This window comes from Daphnia pulex, chromosome 8 (genome assembly GCF_021134715.1).
Source record: "Daphnia pulex isolate KAP4 chromosome 8, ASM2113471v1".
In the NCBI taxonomy this organism is placed as follows: Eukaryota; Metazoa; Arthropoda; class Branchiopoda; order Diplostraca; family Daphniidae; genus Daphnia; species Daphnia pulex.
Window position 1 is genome coordinate 2,804,852 of NC_060024.1, and position 19,394 is coordinate 2,824,245.

The following is a 19,394-nucleotide window of genomic DNA, read 5'->3' on the forward strand; positions in this document are numbered from 1 at the left end:
CTATTATAACGGCCATAATTTTTTTCTTTTCATTTTTATATTTTGATATCGTCCCCCACTTTTTGGTGTTGGTCCGGTGCGATTTTTTTTCCGAAACTTTTTCTTCTCTGTCCGTTTTTTCTCCCACGATCACGCGGTATTTTTTTTTAAATAATAATTCTCTATTATATATTTTTGGGAAAAAGAAAAGAATTTTTTTTTATTTGGGAAATTGATATTTAATCACCTTTTGTTTCCCCCCCGGTCTTAATTTGTGTGGCTGTCGAATGATTGTTGTAAAACACGACATCAACGTGATATATCCACAATGGGTGATTGGATTTTGTAACGAAACGGGAGTTAATTTTTTGTTTTTTGGGGGAATTGGCCTTTTTTGGTTGTTTTCTTTTTTGAAAAACGAATGTACGCTTGTCATAGTGTGTGCATGATGTACACCTCCGAGTACAAAAGTGACAGCTTAGTTTTTCCATTTGCATGCTGACGCATCACGAGCTGTTGAGTGGAAGGTAAAAAAATGAAAAATAATAATTCTTCCTTGTAATCGGCGTGCTAATTGTCATCGTTTCTGTTGATGTCACGTATGATGATCACATGTAATCCTCCCAGTTCTCTCCATTGATGTGTCCCTCTCGAGAAGACACTTCTGGTCTGAAATCGAGATCGTATTTAAAAAAGCATCAAAATGTAAAAAAATACAAAAAACAACAAATACAATTGGATTTCAAACTAAAAACACCACGTGTGAGTCTTGTTGCTTTGCTTGCTTTAGTCAGTTGCTGAACCCGATCGAGGTTTTTTTACACGTAGGACGACTGCAACAAGATTTGGCATTATCTTTATTTTGGACTGTCATCGTCGTCTTTTAACAAGAAAAATAGAAAGTCGATTTCAGAGTCATGGACGATTTGGGTAAATATTACGTTTGCAATATTTAAAATAGTATTCGATTCATTAATGATTTTCCTCACAGCATTGCTCGAAAGGGTGTTTCTTCGAGTGGGAAGCGCAGATAGCGACGAGAAATTGGAAGCTGTCATTGTCAAATTTCTTTGCCCGGTTTTGCTGAAATTAACCAGCACCGAAGAAAATGTTCGCAAGAAAGTCATGGAATTGCTCGTCCATTTCAACAAACGTGTCAAGAGCAGACCGAATCTACAGTTACCTGTGGTTGACTTGATGAATCTTTATCAAGACCCCTCGTCTTCAATTTTCCTATCAGTAAGTTCATGTTCTTCCGAGTTATTGTCAATGTTTATGCAACATTCTTCACATTTACAGAACTTTGCAATAATCTACATCAAAATGGGCTTCCCACGCTTGGATTTGGCCCGCCAGGCGGAACTACTACCTCAACTCTTTCACAGCATTCATGGGAAACCTGTGCAACACCAAGACAGTCTCCTGTTCATTGCACTACCAGCCCTAGCTCATGCCAATGTTTCCACAGAGGCATTGAAGCAGCCTTACCTCTTCCTTCAAGAAAAAGTGGAATTGGCCAAATACATCAAAGACTTTTTCCTCGACATGGTCTTGTTGCCTTATGGGTAAGCTGGTTGATATGAGATTTCTTAATCTATCATATACATTTTTTCCTCTAATCCAGGTTAGTCCATCCCAGCACAAATCCTGCAGCTCCTTCCAATCCACCGCCCGGAATGAGTGAATACGGTTGGAAGAGATCACTGGGAGAGACTCAGCTGAAGCCGGAACAACTGGAAGAAACGAAATTAGGAATTGTCAAATTCATTTCCAGTGGGGTGTTTGGCGAACAGACGATCGTCCCGCATCTAGTTATTGCAGCAGCCGACACTCGTTTCAGCGTGGCAAACGCGGCTGATAGTGCCCTTAAGCGGATTGGCGGGTACAAGCGCCGATTATTTTTCTATATTGTCAACTATTTCTAAATTTTCCTTTTACGACAGAACTGTCGACTGGAATGATGTAGCTGTGATAACAGTATTGTATCAGCTTTTTCTGGGCACCCGCAATTCAAAAGAAAACATCAAACCAGAATTCCGTCGTGTTCCAGCTTGCACCCGTCTACGTCTCAAATTATTTACATATCTGATACGCTCACGTGAGGCCAGCATGCATTTTCCTGCATGCATTCAAGTAAGTTTTAAACAATTCCTACAATTTTTGTTTTATTTTATTCAATTTTTCGTTGTAGTTGACATTCGAAGGTCTGTTTGGGGAAAATTCCAACGCGAAACTGAAGGTGATGGCGTTGCAATTTCTTCACCAAATGATTTCCAAGTTAGTTGCGTAATAAGATAGCCCCAAATGGCGATTGCTGATGTTGTTTTTTTTTTCGTTTTTCAGTTGCCCAGAGTCACGTCTGTCCCCGATATCTCCCGTGTTGATTTCTGGTTTAATGAAAATTATCAACGACACGCAAGGGGTCAGTAAATCCTGTTCTTTTCACGGTCGATTGCATTCATCATCGCCACTTTTGTTTTTTTTCTTTCAGGAATCCAAACTGCGCGGATCGGCTTTAGTTGCCCTGGGCAAACTTGGTCAGAAACTTCCTGAAGCTGTGACCAAAGATATGGCAATCATCCAAATGCTCTTTAATGCCATGGCAACGGTATATAAGCTTATATTTTTCACTCAATCGACAGATTTATAAATACATTTTTAATCACAGGAAGAACCCGAGACAAGAATGGCCGTACAAGAAGCTCTGTCCATCATGCTGCCGGCATTTAAACATTTAAGCAGCTCAAATGCCGCCATCCTCGAAGCCTTGCTGGCAACTTCGTTGGAATCCCAACAACATCTCTTGCGGCTTATTGCCGTACAATATGCCGGTGGAATATTCCATTCCACCCACGTCACTTCTCGTTATCTCCTCCTCCTGGCCGCCGGAGACCCGTAATGAAATTTTAAATTGACCTTGAAGTCATTGATTTTCTAATGTTTTGACGGATGAAATCGCAGGAAAGAAGAAGTGAAATCGGAAGCTATGAAATTGCTCTACTCTAATCTCCCGAAATCGATTGAAACTTCCGACGCTGATTCGATGGAAGTCGATGAAACTGAAAATAAATGGCTACCCGATTTCGTCGAAATGGTTTTGTGCATTTCAGAGAAAGCCTCGTCCAGAATGAAAAGCCGCAGTGCAGTGACATATGGAACCCGCACACTCCCATTCGAAATTAATGCCTACGCAGAGGTCTAAAATTTTAAAGCGAATTAAATTCTATTCTCAGAAAATTGACCTTTTTTTTAAATTAAATTTAGATGCTGTCGTATTTACGGCTGTGTCTGGCAAACAGTGCGTCGTTGACGCCATCGTTAGAACTCCTTAAAGAACCGGAATTGATCAGTTCTGTGGCTCGCCACTACATTGAAAAATTGGTGAGCGAAAATGGACCGGTGACGGCCTATCTTGATTTGGCGCTGGAATTGCTGGCGGCCAATCCGTCCAAAGTTCCGCTCCAGTGCATCCTGGAAATCGTGGCCGGAGTTCCCAAGCTGTCGGCCGTCTTGCTTTCGAAACTGGACATGTTTAAAACCCTGCAACATCACAACAAAGAAGACGTCCGTGAAATGGTCGCCCAAATCCTGGCCGTCGTCGTCTGTCAAAGTTACGACACGCTCCAAATTGACGCGCTGATTCACGATCTTTGCCGCAACCTCAAAGAGAAGCCGCTGGAACAGCAGCACGGATCCATTTTGACTCTGGGCTACACCGTCGGCCGAATCGTTCGCAGTCACTTGTCCGGGCCTGGTAATAACCGCGAGGAGCTGGAGAAGAGTTGCCGCCACCAACTCTCGCCACGATTGTCGGCCGCCACTTCCTTGGTGATTGATTTCCTCTTCGACTCACTACATCCGATGACGCTGAGCGCCGCCTGTCTGTCTGTAGGCGAAATGGGACGTTGCGGTCCCCTGCTGGACTCGACCGGAGAGTCTACACGCGCCGTAGAAAAGCTGCTCACGGTTGTCGACGACGCCAAAATCGGTAGCAAAATCAGAGAGAAAGCTGCCCTCGCTGCTGGCTATCTCTCACTCGGCGAGCTGGAATATCCTCGCCGGAAGCACGTCATTCAACACTTTCTAACTTCCACCGAGGTGGGAGACTCTTTATTTACATTTTCTGGATAAAATAAAAATTTTGTTCGTTCAATTTTAACAGAAAATGAAAGATGTCGAAATACAATTCACAATCGGCGAAGCTCTTGTCTGTGCCGCTTTGGGTCTCAATTCGCCTGAAAGTCGTGATCCATGGACCGTCAAAGAGCGGGACTTTATCGAACCCGAAAACGCACCTTCTCAACTTGATTTCCTCCTCGATGAATTGCTGAACAAATACGTTGCCCATCTTAATCCCAACGTCAAACAGGTGATATAAACTCTAAATTTAATTCGTTTTCAAATATTTTACCAGTAATTTTCCTTAATAGGCTACTTCGATCTGGTTATTGGCCTTAGTCAAAAGATGCCCACAGCGGCCAGAGATGAAAGAAAGGCTATTGCGCATTCAACGTGCATTCATGTCACTTTTGGCCGAAGGTGGAGACTTGGTTCAGGATGTAGCCTCCAAAGGTTTAGGGCTAGTCTTTGAGTGCTGCACAGTGGAACAGCAGAATCTACTGGCAGGGGAATTGGTCGGCTCCTTAACCACAGATCGCCGGCCGGCTATGCAAGTCAATAAAGACACCAAGGTTTTCGAGGAAGGCAGTCTAGGAGCTAATCCTTCAGGGTAAGAATTTACAATACCAAGAAAAAAGAAATATTTATTTTGATTATTTCTTTCGTAAAAAGGGGCCAATTGTCAACGTACCGGGAACTGTGTTCTTTGGCCACCGATATGAACCAACCGGATTTAATCTACAAATTTATGCACTTGGCCAATCATAACGCCATTTGGAATTCGAAAAAGGGTGCAGCTTTTGGATTCGGTTCGATTGCCAAGAAAGCCGGGCAGCAGCTGGCCCCGCACTTGCCAGTTATTGTACCCAAATTGTACAGGTATGTCTAGAAATCCATATCAATTTTATTTCCCATTTTTCCTTGGATTTAATCGTTATTCCGAATTAGGTACCAGTTTGATCCCAGTCCACGCATCCGTCAATCGATGGCTTCCATCTGGGAAGCTCTGGTCAGCGAACAGTCGAAAACCATCGACTTATACTTCCAGCCTATCCTCGACGACTTAATCGTTCACTTGACTTCCAATTTGTGGCGGAATCGCGAGTCGTCTTGTATGGCTTTGGCTGATTTATTACGAGGCCGGACACTTGAAAATGCGCTGGATAAAATGGACGCCATCTGGAGCACTCTCTTCCGCGTGGTGGACGATATCAAAGAATCGGTTAGGAAAGCGGCCGCAACTGCTCTCAGAGCCCTCAGCAAGGTAATGAATTTGATAAAGTTAAATATCTGATGCAATTGCTGAAATTTATTTCCATCTAGGTCTGCATCAAAATGGTTGATGTTGATGCGGGTAAAGTGAATAGTCAACGCACTGTCGAACTCGTATTACCCGTTTTACTGCAGCAAGGATTGACCAGCAGTGTGGAAGAGGTCCAAGCAATTACGTAATTATTTGTTAAAAATTTTAATTGACTAAAAATGGAAATGGATGACGATTGGTTTATTTTTACATCTTTAGTCTGGAGACACTGATAAAAGTAGTCAAATCAGCCGGAAATCTGGTTGGGACCCACTTAGCTCCACTCATATCCGCCTTGCTGGAAGCCACTCAAGTGGCCGAGGGTCAAAGCTTGAATTATTTGAGTGTTCGCTTGGGCAATCAGCTGGCCACTCAAGAGAAGCTTGATTTGGCAAGGATTTCTGCCGCCAAGAGTTCTAATCTCTACGAAACCGTCCAGCACGTAAGAACTTATTATAAAACATTTTAAAGTCTAATATAGCGGCGATTAATAAACTCTGTTGACAACAGTGTATCCAGTTCATCAACGAAGCCAACACCCCAGGGGTCGTAGCAGCCTTGGTGGATTTACTGAAGGGTTGCCAGGGAATAACAACGAAAGGATGTGCTGCCCATGTCATTTGTCTTTTGACGCAACAGTGTCAGAACGACATCCAACCTTTTGCCGGTAATGAATAATGAATAAGGGAATTTGTATTCGTGTGTAGGCGAACTTGAGATGGCAATTTGATTTACGCATCAGGGAGATTGATGGCGGTGCTCGTCAAAGGATTGGGCGACCGAAACGTTGCCTTGAAAAAGACGTACGCAGTGGCTCTAGGTCATTTGGTCCGAGTCGCCAAAGAATCGAGCGTCGTCAAATTGATGGAAACTTTGGAGAATCGCTACCTGGAAGCGGAAGATGAAGACTCTCGACTGGCCTGCATGCACACGCTGCAGGCCATGGTCCGATACAATCCGGATGTCGTTAAAAATCATTCGAGTCATACCGTACCAATTGTGTTTTTGGGTAAAAACATCTTCAAAACGCCTGGTATAGAATCAATTAATTTGATTAATGAATTTAGAACATAATTTTTATTTTTATTCACAGAGACGGCGCAATTGATTCAATCTTGGGAGGAGTTGTGGATGGATATCGTTCCGGGCACGGAAGCCGGATTGAGAATGTACTCGAGCGATATAATCGGTTACCTCCAGCGCGCCATCACCTCCTCATCGTGGAAGTTGAAATCTCAATCGGCCGCCGCTATCGGATCGATGGCCAGTTCTCTCAAAAGTAATTTGAATCCGGATCAGCGAGCCACTCTATTACGAATTCTTCTCGATGGACTCACCGGTCGCACCTGGGAAGGAAAAGAGCATTTGCTTCACGCATTAGCTTCCCTCGTTAGTGCCCAAACTGTCGAGGACGTGGTCGTTCGAGGTAGGCCATTCATTTCTTGATGTGAAAAGAATGTTATTTGATTTACGAAATTATTTTTGATTCTCTAGATGAAATTATCGGCGTGGTGTTACGTGAGGCAAGGAAAGAAGCGCTGCCGTATCGTCGACATGCCGTTCAAGTTATGGGACAAGTGGCCGAAGCTTTTCAATCGGATATGTTTCCCGCCATTTATGAGATGCTCCAGCCACTTTTTGAAACGAAAGAAGACGAAATGGAGGAGGAAGAAGAAGAGGATCAAGGAGGAAGGCAGCAAATGGAAATTCTGGAACTACATGAAGCTGCCATTCTGGCGTTGGGAAGAGCTTTTCCATCTGATCCCACAGCACAAGGTATATGCTGACGGAATACATTTAAGTATTACTTGATTAAATATATTTTTATTGGATATGCATTACAGGAAATTGCTGGAATTCGTACATGGAGCTGCTCCGGGCCGCTGTAGCCAATACCACGCGCCAGGTCCAGTTGGCGATTGTCACGTCACTACTTCAAGTGGCTGGCCGGATGACTCCCATTTTCCTGCCCGATTTCCTTAAAGAGGCGAATAAAATTTTGGCTCCATCGCTGGACGTTGCCAATTACTCGGCACTTCGAATCGAATCGCTCAAAGTGCTGATTCTCGTACTGAAAAAAGTCCCAGATTGTGATCCCTCGACTCAATCCGATTTGATGAAAAATATTCGAGAAGTGTATTCTCTTCGAGTTGAAGAGTTTCTTCGCGATGTTTCACCCGAAGTTAAATCGCGAGCCGATGAAGCCAAACGTTTAATGAACGAGTAATTTATACATCAATCAATACTAAACGAACGTTCTGTGTAATTCTCCTAGCTGAAATACATTTTGTACTTAATCTGTCTTAGTTTCTCAATTTTAATACAGCGTTATTTTTAAATCCATCAAGATTTCTGGCAGAACAAGAAAAAAAAGGTTAGCTCAGTTATTCTGTGGTTAAAATTGGGTGAAAATTCAGAACCGTGGCCTGAAGTTCAATAAAGTATTAGGATTTCTCTACCCCCCTTACGCTGAAGGGTACTCACGAGGGTTGGCAACTGGTTTAAATCCTGTACACCCTGTCTTGAATCACTTTGAATCTAAGCCAAATCCGCCAAATCCTTTGAATCTACACATCCTATCGTTTGTACTGGGATTCTTCTCTGTTGAACCCGATTTCGCATTATTCTCCTGCCTATCGGCTGATAGTTCTCTTTCGCCGGGCGAGGTGTTAATGCGAGGACCTGTCTCAAAGTCTCTTTTGCCTCTTTCAAGCGGATAATCCCTAACCACATCGTGCCCTAACTGCCCTAACTGTATAGAGCTTGACTTCGGTTTTGCAGTGGAGGAAGATGGTTTAACTTTTAACTTTTACTTTCTTTTAAGAAAGAAAGAGATGCCTCCAACCTCCTTTACGAAGTTGTGGTAATCCCCTTCCTCGTTTATTTCTTGAAGTTCTTTTCTTGGTGAGAATTGTAAAAATTCCTCTCCTTCTTTTGGCACGAATGCGAGAAGCTTGCGAAGACTGTGAATCTGCCCGAGGAAAAACGTCATAGTTTTTCTTGCCTGTTCAACGAAGGTCTCCAACCGTAACTCTGACTCTGTCCTCTCTGGTCTCGCGCGCGCTAGTCTCTCCTGGAAATTCCTCCTCTCTTTGAATCCTATTAGAACGCGCGTCAATGACGTCAATTCCGTTAATTCAATCGGGGTTCAATTCGGTCTTATCAATTGTTTCTAATTTTTTTTAGACAGAAAATGACCGAAGCTTCTTCGAAATCTCACTATACTCCCTAGTTCTTAATGTCTTATCCAAAAATTTCGAACTATTTTGTTCAGGGGCTATTTCAAGATCGTTTTTACAAGGAACTAATAAGCTTTCGTCATCAGAACGAGAAAAAGAATTACAATGCTCAACATCAACTGTTTCTAAAGAAATTGTAGAAGAATACAGGCTCGCGTTGCAAGCGTTGGCCTTCGGCTAAGTCACCGAGCTATCTTGGAAGAATTCTGGAATTAGGCTGTCTTATGCTGCATTTTCTTGTCGTTATTTTATTTGTAATCATGTTCTTGTCGATAACGATAATTTCCTTTTACTCTGTATACTTTTTCCACGCTGATCAAAAAAGTCTTGGATAATTGACTTTGAACAAAAAGATTTGGAGAATTCGCAGTCAGTTATCCAAGACTTCACAGTCAACACTCTATAATATATTCAAATGTACTGGAGATCAAAATATTCCAAATGAAAAATTTTATTCTAACTTACTTGGTTGATAATGTGAATAATCAGCCGGCCACAACACACAAGGCCAGGGGAGTACTTATTCTGTAAGTACCGTGTTCCAGGGGTAGCAAATCGGGGGTAGCCAGTGTCGGGTAGCCAGTGTCGGCCGCGTGAGTCAAGTCGCCGAACTTCCCCTTCTCCTAAAAATCAAACCTTAATATCTTTTTTTTCCCTAAGTTTTTATAAAAAATTTCAACAAAGCTGAACTCGCCTTTAAAAACTCTATTTATTTGAATTTTTTCCTTATTTTGCTGTAAAAAAGCCAACCCGACAGGCATTAACACGGCAAGAAAGGACAAGAGTCCAGTCCTTATAATAGAGTAGTCCATGTTTTGGTAAAACTTAAAAGTTCGCCCTTTTGGGCGATGGGGGCTCTAGTTTGTATGGAAAAATGAATAGGGAAAAAGGAGACTCTAGTGTCTAGTCTACCCTCGTAATTAATCGCCTACGATGAAAAGGTCCGAGGTTGGCGTCGAGTCCATGAGACCATGCACCATGGTATAGAAGTTTAAGTGTAAGAGCACTCCTCTCGGATTCCCCTATCCCTGAAGTGTCGTCGTTTACAGGATTGTAGTTGGCGCAGCTAAGCAATCCGGTCGAGATTGTTAGGGAGGTATAGGGAAAAAACAGATTTTAGGGGTACTATTTAATTTTAGAATTATGTTAGATAAATGAAAAATTTAATTTATATAGATTAAACTTAATCTTCTATTGCTCATTTATTAAATCTTCATAATCGTCAATCGACAATTTTATATGAATTTTTGTGGACCGCTTATTTCGCCAGCGGTGTTTTCTATTTTTAAGTGTTCCATCAAGAATGATCCGCTTTATTGGTATAAATAAATTACCTCGTAAATTGATGTGTGGTCCGTCAAGTTTACTCAAATAATGTGACTAATTTTTGGCCATCTTTTTGTTCAAGGCTTGATCTCGGAGCTCAATGAACAGATGATATGTGATCATGTATGTGATATCGAACTTCAAGCAATAAGGGCAACATGTAGCCTGGAGTGTATAGTTTTGATTTTAGAAGCTCCAGAGCGATCTCGGTCACCGCACCTCGTCTCTCTGCCAAATGGATGTTTTGGCGACGCCAGCAGCCTTTGCGAAAATATTCGCTATGTACAACTAGTGCTCAATTTATTTACTAATTTTGTTCCTGAATTGAGTGAATGATCTCTTTTTTTTGTCTCTCTTTGTCGCCATTGCGACTCGTTTTGGATTTCTCATTGTTTCGCTTTATCAGGTTAGTCCCGTTGTAAAATACTGTGTTTCCCTGAGCCTAATCTTTGTTTCTTATCAGCCGCCTGTATTGAATTGTCCATGCTTATTTATCTATTTGAAATTATTGATTCACGGATTTTTCTCGACCGTGGTAACTACAGTTGTTTTATACGTATATCTCCATATTTCTAATATGTACATTTTACCTCTTTCTCTCTCTCATAGGTTTGGTTTCGTAGCCAGATTTGTGTGAATGTGTAAAGTTCTTGCCCGATAAGTTCACTTGAACTATTCAAGTGTACCAAAAGTTTATTATTTCCCTCTTCTGTCATCATGTAGCTACTAATTGCTCTTGTTCCTTGGCACCATTCAAGGCATTCATCCATTGTTTACATTGTATGCTACTCATCATCATTTCATATCTTATAATTCTCAATAAAACTATAAGACGGGACGGACATCCATAGTTACTGGTTCTAATATCGCGTGAAATTGTGTTATAGAACACCTCTGGTACAGTACCCTTCAAAAAAATACGAACAACGATATTTTTTCAAACAGCCACCTATCCATATTGTGGGGAACTGTGTTTTGCCCTTAGCCCGAATGAAGGGGGGGGGGGGGATGAGAAACGAAGCGAAAGCTGGGAAGAAAGAATCCCCCCCCCCTCCGAAATAAAAAATATGAATGAAACCCGACAAGCTGTCTTGAATAGCCTTAGGCTCACTGTCAATTTTTGGACAAGTGACGAGAAAACCAAAAAGCTGACAATTATCTTGCATCACAAAGCAGAAAATTTCAAAGGAATCGCCTTAAGCCACTTGTCCAATAATCGGCAATGAGCTGTAGTAGGTTAATTCAATTTTTCACGCCATGAAAATTATAGACTGCCTGTCTGATTTCATTCATGCTTCTTTTTTTTGTGGGGGGGGGGGGGGGAGAGGTGGAAGACATGACCAATGGCTAATTACTCATTTTTTTTCTTGCCACCTTTCGCTTTGTTCCTTACCCCCCCCCCAAAAAAAAAAAAATAAAAAAAAATATTCGGTCTAAAAGGCAATCCCAGTTCCCCGCAATATGGATACCTGGCTATTTGAAAAAAGAAAATCGCCGTTTGGATTTTTTAAAGGATACTGTATACGTTCCCTTCAAAAATCAGTGTAAATAATCTGAATGCTAACCTATGTTATCTCTTTGTGATACGGTACAAACCGTGTTTCAGTTTGTGTGCGAGTTTGTGTGCGGGTGATTATTACTTTTTGCATGTCACTTTGTCTTCACAGGTGCCACAAAAATCACATCGTGTTCGTTTTGTGTAGGCCAAGTCAGTTTGAACAAATACAGCAGACACTGCTCTCAAGCTCACGTTTCATTAAAGCAGAAACATGTCCCGTTTTCGATAACTTTCGATCATGGTCGTGCCCAGTTACGACGTCGACGACAACGCCGATAATTCGCAAGTTTTCAAATTCTAAACTACAGCGAAATCGTTGCTCACCTTCTTGGAAGACGACGGAGGAATTTACGATGGAGCTGGACATGATCTGTAATTATTTTCGAAAATTTACCTAATCGATCGTTGTTGTCCATATTCGGACCAAATATCGCTGGAAGCATCACCAACTGGAAGCCGTTCAATTTCTTATGGATGGCACTTACATTCTTTCCTCGCTATTTTTCTTCTCTGAAATGGGACAACTATTTTTTGGGGAAAAGAAACCACCATCAGCCGTCTTCGATATAGTGTTAATTATACATTTACCTTTCTTTATGATAAAATATGTTTCCATTTTTTCCTCCTTCATTTCGCCTTCCTCTCATTATTTGCAACTTACTTTTATTACACTTAGAATATCAGCACCGCGCAAATTCTGCGTATGCTGACTCGCAGTCCAGCGCAATGGATATAATAGCCGATTTGACGGCCTCGAAATTCGACCATTTCAGAGGATCTTTCTATTTCGATGATGATCAGAATCATTCTATATACGATCCCTTTTCCTCTTTAGATTCCGTGAAGTAATCTCATGGGGCCGGGAGCTATGTAACAAAACATTTGGCTGACTCCCGTTTTCCTGTTACTTTCCCTTTCACTCTACAAGACAATCTCAGGCTTCAACTACTAGATGTCACTGCTCTTATATTCCATCTCCATACCAGAAGAGGATGCTCCCATTTGAATCTGCCACCGAGTCGTCCTCCTTTTCCCTTTTTATGATATTAACTTTAGTCCTACTCTTTTATATTTTATTACACTATATTAAGATATAATCTTATTTCTTCGTTTTTTCTAACAATCAACTCATTTCTCCCGTTTCCCTAGTGCTCCTGTCTAAACACGAATTGGAAGGCTATTTGTCAGACCAACTTAGACGTGCATCTATCCGTCTGAGACGGAAAATCTAATACATAGCCAGCATGCATGCACAAAACATTAATTCTACTTCTAAAACATGTCTGTAAAAAAGTGTCTGTTCTAGTCTCCCTATGCTATATTCTCTCTATGTATAAACATTTTTGTGTCGTATCTTTTCTCTTTATGCCTATGCGATGTGTGTAAAAAGCCGCAACTGGTGAATTTAAATGTTAGTCTGGACGGCATTCAGTGCATTCACTCATACACACGCTGCATTCATACTAAAATTGTGCTACAGTCGTAATCTCTCTTTCGATATTGTATTAATTGTATTATTTGGTTATTTCCTTGTGATCAGTGTTTCTCATTTGAACGAAGTCTACCTTTTCAACTGTGTCCACGAAAGTTGCCCTTTCTCGACAAGCTCAGGCCTGCTATTACACATTCATTCTCTCTGTATAAGTGTTATTGTCTCGCCCATTTCTCGTCTGATTATTTAATTAATATTATTCCACCGTGTGCATTATCTGTCTGCTATAATACATCGATTACCCTAAATATTCCCGTATTGGTCTGAGACACTTTTAATGTGACATTATATGAGTATAGTCGCCTCATAGTATTTAAGTTTCTTCGTATCGGTAACACAATGATTCAGTTGTGTCGACCTTTACATTAGTGTTAGTATTGAGTCCTATTAGCGTCTTTACTCAAAATACTCATGCTAAATTGTATTTCTAAGACAATTTTATCTAAAGGGCCCCATAATACCAAAAGGCTCCCGAAAAAAGACACGTGAGAAAATATTAAAGTAAGTTAAATAAAATAAATAAAACTTTTTTTTTCTGAACTATACTATTACTAATTACTGTTTAACTGAAAATGAGCTCTGTTTAATAATCCTGTTCTTACATAAAATATTTTCTCATCCGAAAGAATACCAATAACCTTAAGCTTAATAATAATTCAGTTCAATACTCTTCATAAGATTTATTCTAAAATCAGCTGGACGAGAAAATGATATTTGACACTTGGCAACGCAAATTCAAAGCAATTTCCTAAAGAAATTTTGTTGACTGTATTAAAAAACTTAATTATTTAATCAAACTTAGAAGTTTTCTTACATTTCATAAATATATGAAATGCTTCTATAAACATAGTGCATATTACATCACAATTTTTTTACTGTAGAAGCGAAGTAAAATGTTACAGTTGGGTAAGTGTATGAAAAATCTGCTTAATTAAAATTTAATTTATTAATTTAATATCTTTCTAAGGAGATTCTCTGAAGCCGGTAGATTTTCGCAAATTTTTTATTTAAAAAAAATAAACATTTAAAAGTCGATTTAAATTTGAGCATATTTTTATTTAGGGTGACTCTAATAGTGGAAGACTTAGAGTCAGTCCTTTAATCTTTCCCTTTGAAAGTAGTCTGTTTGGTTGACCTTTCATGAAAAAAAAACGAGTCTATTTACAATTTTTTCGGTTTATCATCGATATCTGGTTTATCACTGCTGATCGCTGTCACCAAGCGAGAGACTTGTTCCTCTCCCAGTCTCCCAGCTGAAAGGTTCGACTAATGTCTACTGATTTCAACCGATAGGGGGTTAGAATCGGTCGGATGCAGTTCTTTCGCACGATCGCAACTAGTCAACAATGGTTGAAGGCGAGATATGGTTGAGATTGAGTGGAATGGCACCAAGGTTTTTGCTGTTCAATTCATAACCTACTGTAATCACGGCCCCACGGCTTTCTATCTCGCCTGCATCAGTAAGCCCCGCCAAGTCACACGTAATCACTTGCTTGTATATGATTTTTAATCCCCTCTTTTTACTCCATCTATTAGGGGGTGTCCAAGTAATAGGCTACTCTGAGTGGAGAATGCCCATAAAGGTGGAGTAAAAGAGGGGGCCAACAATCACAGACAAGCAACCATGACGTCACAAGGCGGAGCGAACACGAAAACGGACCCTCCACCATTTCCGATTTTAGCAAAATCGACATGGGGGATATTTCCCCTTAGTAGGCCCGGGGGGGGGGATAAAAAGGACGGGATGCCTACCAAACTTTCGCAAACTTTCTAATTTTTCTTGAGCGTCGTCTGAAAAAGGCGAAAATTAAGCACCACCCACAAAAAATGATCCGTTGGGAGGGGCTTATTTCATTTTAAAATTGGAATTTCACACACTCATGTGCATTTTTTAAATATATAAAAAATACTACGCGAATCAGCGTAGAAAACTGAGTATACCTACATGTATTAAAACAAAATCCCTTATTTTTGGACGACCCTATTTAAATGCAAATGGTCACCTCAACGTCTTCGAATGCTACTGCAAGCGATTGGAAAGAAACATCCTATTTATAGGAATCCAACGAGGTCAGCTAAGTTTATTTCCACCAAGGGAATTGATATTCTTCTTGTAACAAAAATATATAAAGTTCTTGGAAGGCAGAAATGATAGCATACAAATTGGAGGTCAAGCGATACTGAGATAATAAAGTTCAAGCAAGGGTATCGGCGATCGTCCCAATATAGCATTGGACAACCTGGTGCCATAATGAACGATGTTGAATGATTTATTGAATCAAGATTGGGAATAAAAATGAAGTTGAACAAAGGTGTCATAGTTGTTTCCTTGTTATATTCTACAGAAAGAAAATATTACACGATGAAACTAACTGAATAATGAGATAACGAAGGATGCCTGGCGTCTATTAATTGCTGTATGAACTTCGATTAACTTGGGAATCAATGTCATCAAATGTTTTCAACCTTCAATTCAGCAATTATTAGAAAGCAATGAGTGTTAGCAGTATAGGGGAGAACGGGGCAATTGAGGTAGTGTGTAAATTTGCACCCATCGTTTTTCGTCCTCTTGCGACCCAGGGATTGCATTTTAAAAATTACCTATCATGGTATTTAGTATTTACTAATGCGCATTAATGACCAAATTTTTGCTTGAAAACGCAATAATAACAAAGACAACTTTTCTTGGGGCAAATTGTATTGCTGGGTTAGAGATAGGAGGGAAAATTTTTCGGAGAATTTAGTTGATGATGATGACGCCATTGCCAGGTGTTCTTTTAGCCCGTAAGAATAAAATGGGCCACTCTACCCCGCGTACATGAGCATGTTGCCCCGCGACTCGACCAACCCTTCTTCATTTTCAAAGCGCTTTTGGTTTTAAACAAAGCAATTTGTCATAAACTAAAAATACGCTTTTGATAGCTAATTTTTTCCTCTTTTTTTAAGCCCAGCGAGGATAAAAAATATTGAGAAATAAAGAAGTGGGGGATCAAAATCTAAAAAAGCGTCAACTAGTGCAACTCTCCCCTAAGGGAATATTGAAGAAAATAATTAATATAAAAGGGAAAGTGCACTGTTAAAAAAACAACGTTTTTTTCATTTTAAAGTGATATCGGAAAATGGTATACATGCTACCGTTTTTCGTAAAAATGGTTTAAAATCACACCAGTAAATGATTTCAATAATTTCGATACTGAGATGTAGGCCTAACGTAAAATTGCTTTTCGGTAGAGACGAACCAAACAAATTTTGTTTTTCGCAGTGTACTGTCGAATATGGAAAAATGTTATTCGTTTTGTAATCGAATACGAATAAGGTGTACAAACGAATACGAATAACGAATAAAAAGGGGTTTTTATTCGGGAATAACGAATAATTGCGAATAACGAATAACGAATAACGAATCAAATTTCGAATCAAATTTCGAATAAAAACTAATTTTTCAGAATCAAAGATCCCACTTCATTTTGCCACGCCATCTAGCGGCCGATTTTGAAAATGCAATGGAACTTTCTTCTCCCGGCTGTTTAGATTCACAAGCCGGGGCCAGGGATTTCCAAAATCGGCCGCTAGATGGCGTTAAACAGCAAACTTTCTACAAAGAAATTTCAAAAATTATTCAAAATTGTATTCCAAATCATAAAATTGTTAGCTACAACGAATACAAATAACGAATACGAATAAAGAACATTTTTATTTGACGAATAACGAATGCAAATACGATTTTTTTCGTTATTCTATTCGAAATTTTATTCGAAAGGTTTATTTGACAGGACACTGGTTTTTCGGTAGGGACGTACCGAAAACTTAGCTACTTTTCGGTAGCTTTGTAAAACTGCTTTTTGGGATTCCAAAAGATTTTTTAAAGAATTAAACTTATTATGCAATCGTCGTTTAAGCTTAGGTTAATTAAAAGGGTGTAGAACGTTCATTCCCAGTCATTCAAGCCCGCGTCTTTCAGGCCTATTTTTATTGGGCCTGAACGTCGTAAAAATTGGGCCTGAATGATGTCAGGCAGGCACACCTCTATCTATAGGATGTACGTCGCCCATCTTTTGCAGCCGAGTGAGATGTCTTAACCCGACGTCCATAGGATTGCCTATGTCTATACTAATGTCGCGCTGTAAGACATCCAAATGGGTACGGCTTACAGCCGTCTTCAAAAGACTTAAATTTAAGCAAAAAGAAAAAAAGAAACGTTTCTCGATGGGCGCGAAACCACGTTCTTTGGAGTGGTACTCCAGTGCTCTACCCACTACACCACTCTATATTACTTTTTAACTGTTTTTGGTTCAACGGCTTTAAATTAATACTAGCAGTTAAAATTATGAAAATGTAAAGTCCTTGTCTTCCTCATCTATCCTGTGGACAGATAATTTGGACATCTCACAGACGTCATGTTAAGTCTGTCTGTTAAGCGTCTAATTTCTAGACACAAATGGATGTCCGTGATCGTATGAGAAACGTAGATCTATAGGACATCTATACGAAGATAGCATAAGGCCGTAGTAAATTGAGTATCCATGTGATATCCAATTTAGGTTGCAGATAGATCAGATTTGATTTAGACATTAAGACATCTATATGATAGAAGATGGATGTAAGTGTGCTACCAGGGTTAAATCTGGCGATGGCCACGCTATTAATGACGTTCGTCTGCTAAACTAGAAATGTTTGAATAATTCAAAATGACGTTTAATAATGTCGAAAGTTAATGATTTTAATTTTTAATTTATATTTAACCGAGTTTCGAACCTTAGCATAAGCATTTAGGTTGCTGCCCATTAGACCACCCCTTGACATGTAATTTAAAGGGAAAATATGGGTGCGTATGGTATGGCCCAGGTAACCCCCCCCCCCCTTCACTGGCCCCTCTCCGATGGGTCGGTGCAGCCCCCCCCCCTCGACCACATTTCTGGCCGGCTTGGGCAGCACATTATCCCCGCAAAAGTAAAATATTAAAAGTAATTTTCGTTTCGTGCTTTAAAAAACATGATATTATTTATGGAAATGTTTGAAATAAATCCGTAAGAGTTTTTTCATCAAATATGTTTCATTTCCTACTTCGAACGAGCACTGACATTGGCATCGGTAGAGGGGGAGACGCGTTCAAGGCTAAGCCACTGAGAGGGGAGCTGCGTTCAAGGCTGAGCCACTGAAGGGGGGGGATCGAGCAAGGGGAGAAAAAAAGGGCAAACAAGCACGGATATTTTTTCATTTTTTTTTTAGTTTACGATAGTTGTGAAGCGAAAATGACATTTGAACAAATGCACTTTATAGTTAAGACCAAGAGGAATATATTAAAAAAAACTAACATATTGAATAACGAGACGACAATGTGTGAATTTCACTAATCATGGTTTTGAGCTACGGCAAAGTATATAAATGGTGACGGAAGCACCATGTAGGGGAGACCGGGGGTATGTGGGACACGGGGCTAAAATTTACAGGGCAGTTTTGATATGTACAATTTGTTTAAAAATTCTGAAATAAATACAGCGTATTTTAAATGATGTTTTATTTATCCTATAAACTTTTTTTCCTTAATTTTCTGATTAATTTTGCGATTTTTATGAAAAAAAAAATAGGAATCGGAAAAGAAATTTTGACGTTTAGTTTTTTTATACTTCTATAAATATTTTTATAGAACCCAGATAGCTGTTTGATAGGGTTTTCTTTCTAGTTTAAGATAGCATTTTAATTTTATAAAAATGTTTCCAAGAATTTGATAATTTAGTTAATTTGATGTTGTTTGGGTCCGGGTTAAATGGCACAGCAATCTATTGCCAGGTAAACGACAAAAAAAAATCGAAGAAAAGACATCTTTACTTTTTTGATTGTATCTCTACTTATACTCAATAGAATAAATAAAATGACAATACTTCTGAAAGAGAAATGAATTTACTTTTCATTAGTGCGTCTTTTAATAAATTTAATCCATCAGTTTCAGAGAAAAATAGTGTTCCGTTTTTCTCCTGGCTCTGTTCCGTTTAACCATACGACAATTTTTTTTCTTCATTTTTTCCTCTTGACATTTAATAAAAAAAAACTATTGAATAGTTTAAAAAAAAAAAAATTAAAAAATAGACTAATGTAGAGAAATGCATGGGAATCACTCCTTTATTTTTATTTTTTCTTAATTCTTATATTTTAAAAATTGGCGGCGTAAACAAAAAAAGTGTCCAACGTAGCCCCGGTCTCCCCTAATGTTATGCCTTCTCTCTCATGGAAATTGATTTTAGAGTGTCTAATGTAACTTAGAAATAAAAGGAAGATGTAGGTCCACTTTGATGGAGAAATAGGAATTTAAAATGTTTAAAAGAGGGCCTATTTCTTAGGGCTGTTTGGCCGAGCTATTTCAACCAGTCCATTTCTTCA

At 39.6% G+C, this 19,394-nt stretch overlaps 1 protein-coding gene across 2 annotated transcripts; it reads left to right on the forward strand.

The window, feature by feature from the left end:
• The first annotated feature begins 774 nt into the window (after positions 1-774).
• On the forward strand, positions 775-7,698 carry LOC124200376 (proteasome adapter and scaffold protein ECM29-like). Of its 2 annotated transcripts, XM_046596596.1 has the most exons (22): positions 775-909; positions 971-1,218; positions 1,279-1,544; positions 1,604-1,861; positions 1,923-2,112; positions 2,171-2,256; positions 2,323-2,401; positions 2,471-2,587; positions 2,648-2,874; positions 2,941-3,175; positions 3,244-4,077; positions 4,142-4,348; positions 4,410-4,708; positions 4,771-4,977; positions 5,047-5,362; positions 5,422-5,546; positions 5,621-5,843; positions 5,912-6,068; positions 6,144-6,434; positions 6,495-6,827; positions 6,896-7,177; positions 7,246-7,698. In XM_046596596.1, exons 1-22 carry the CDS (start codon positions 897-899, stop codon positions 7,626-7,628), a joined length of 5,376 nt encoding a protein of 1,791 aa, XP_046452552.1. In that variant the 5' UTR covers positions 775-896; the 3' UTR covers positions 7,629-7,698. The 2 variants fall into 2 exon arrangements, with proteins under 2 accessions (XP_046452552.1, XP_046452551.1); XM_046596595.1 differs by having other exon boundaries at positions 2,323-2,587.
• The last annotated feature ends 11,696 nt before the right edge of the window (positions 7,699-19,394 follow it).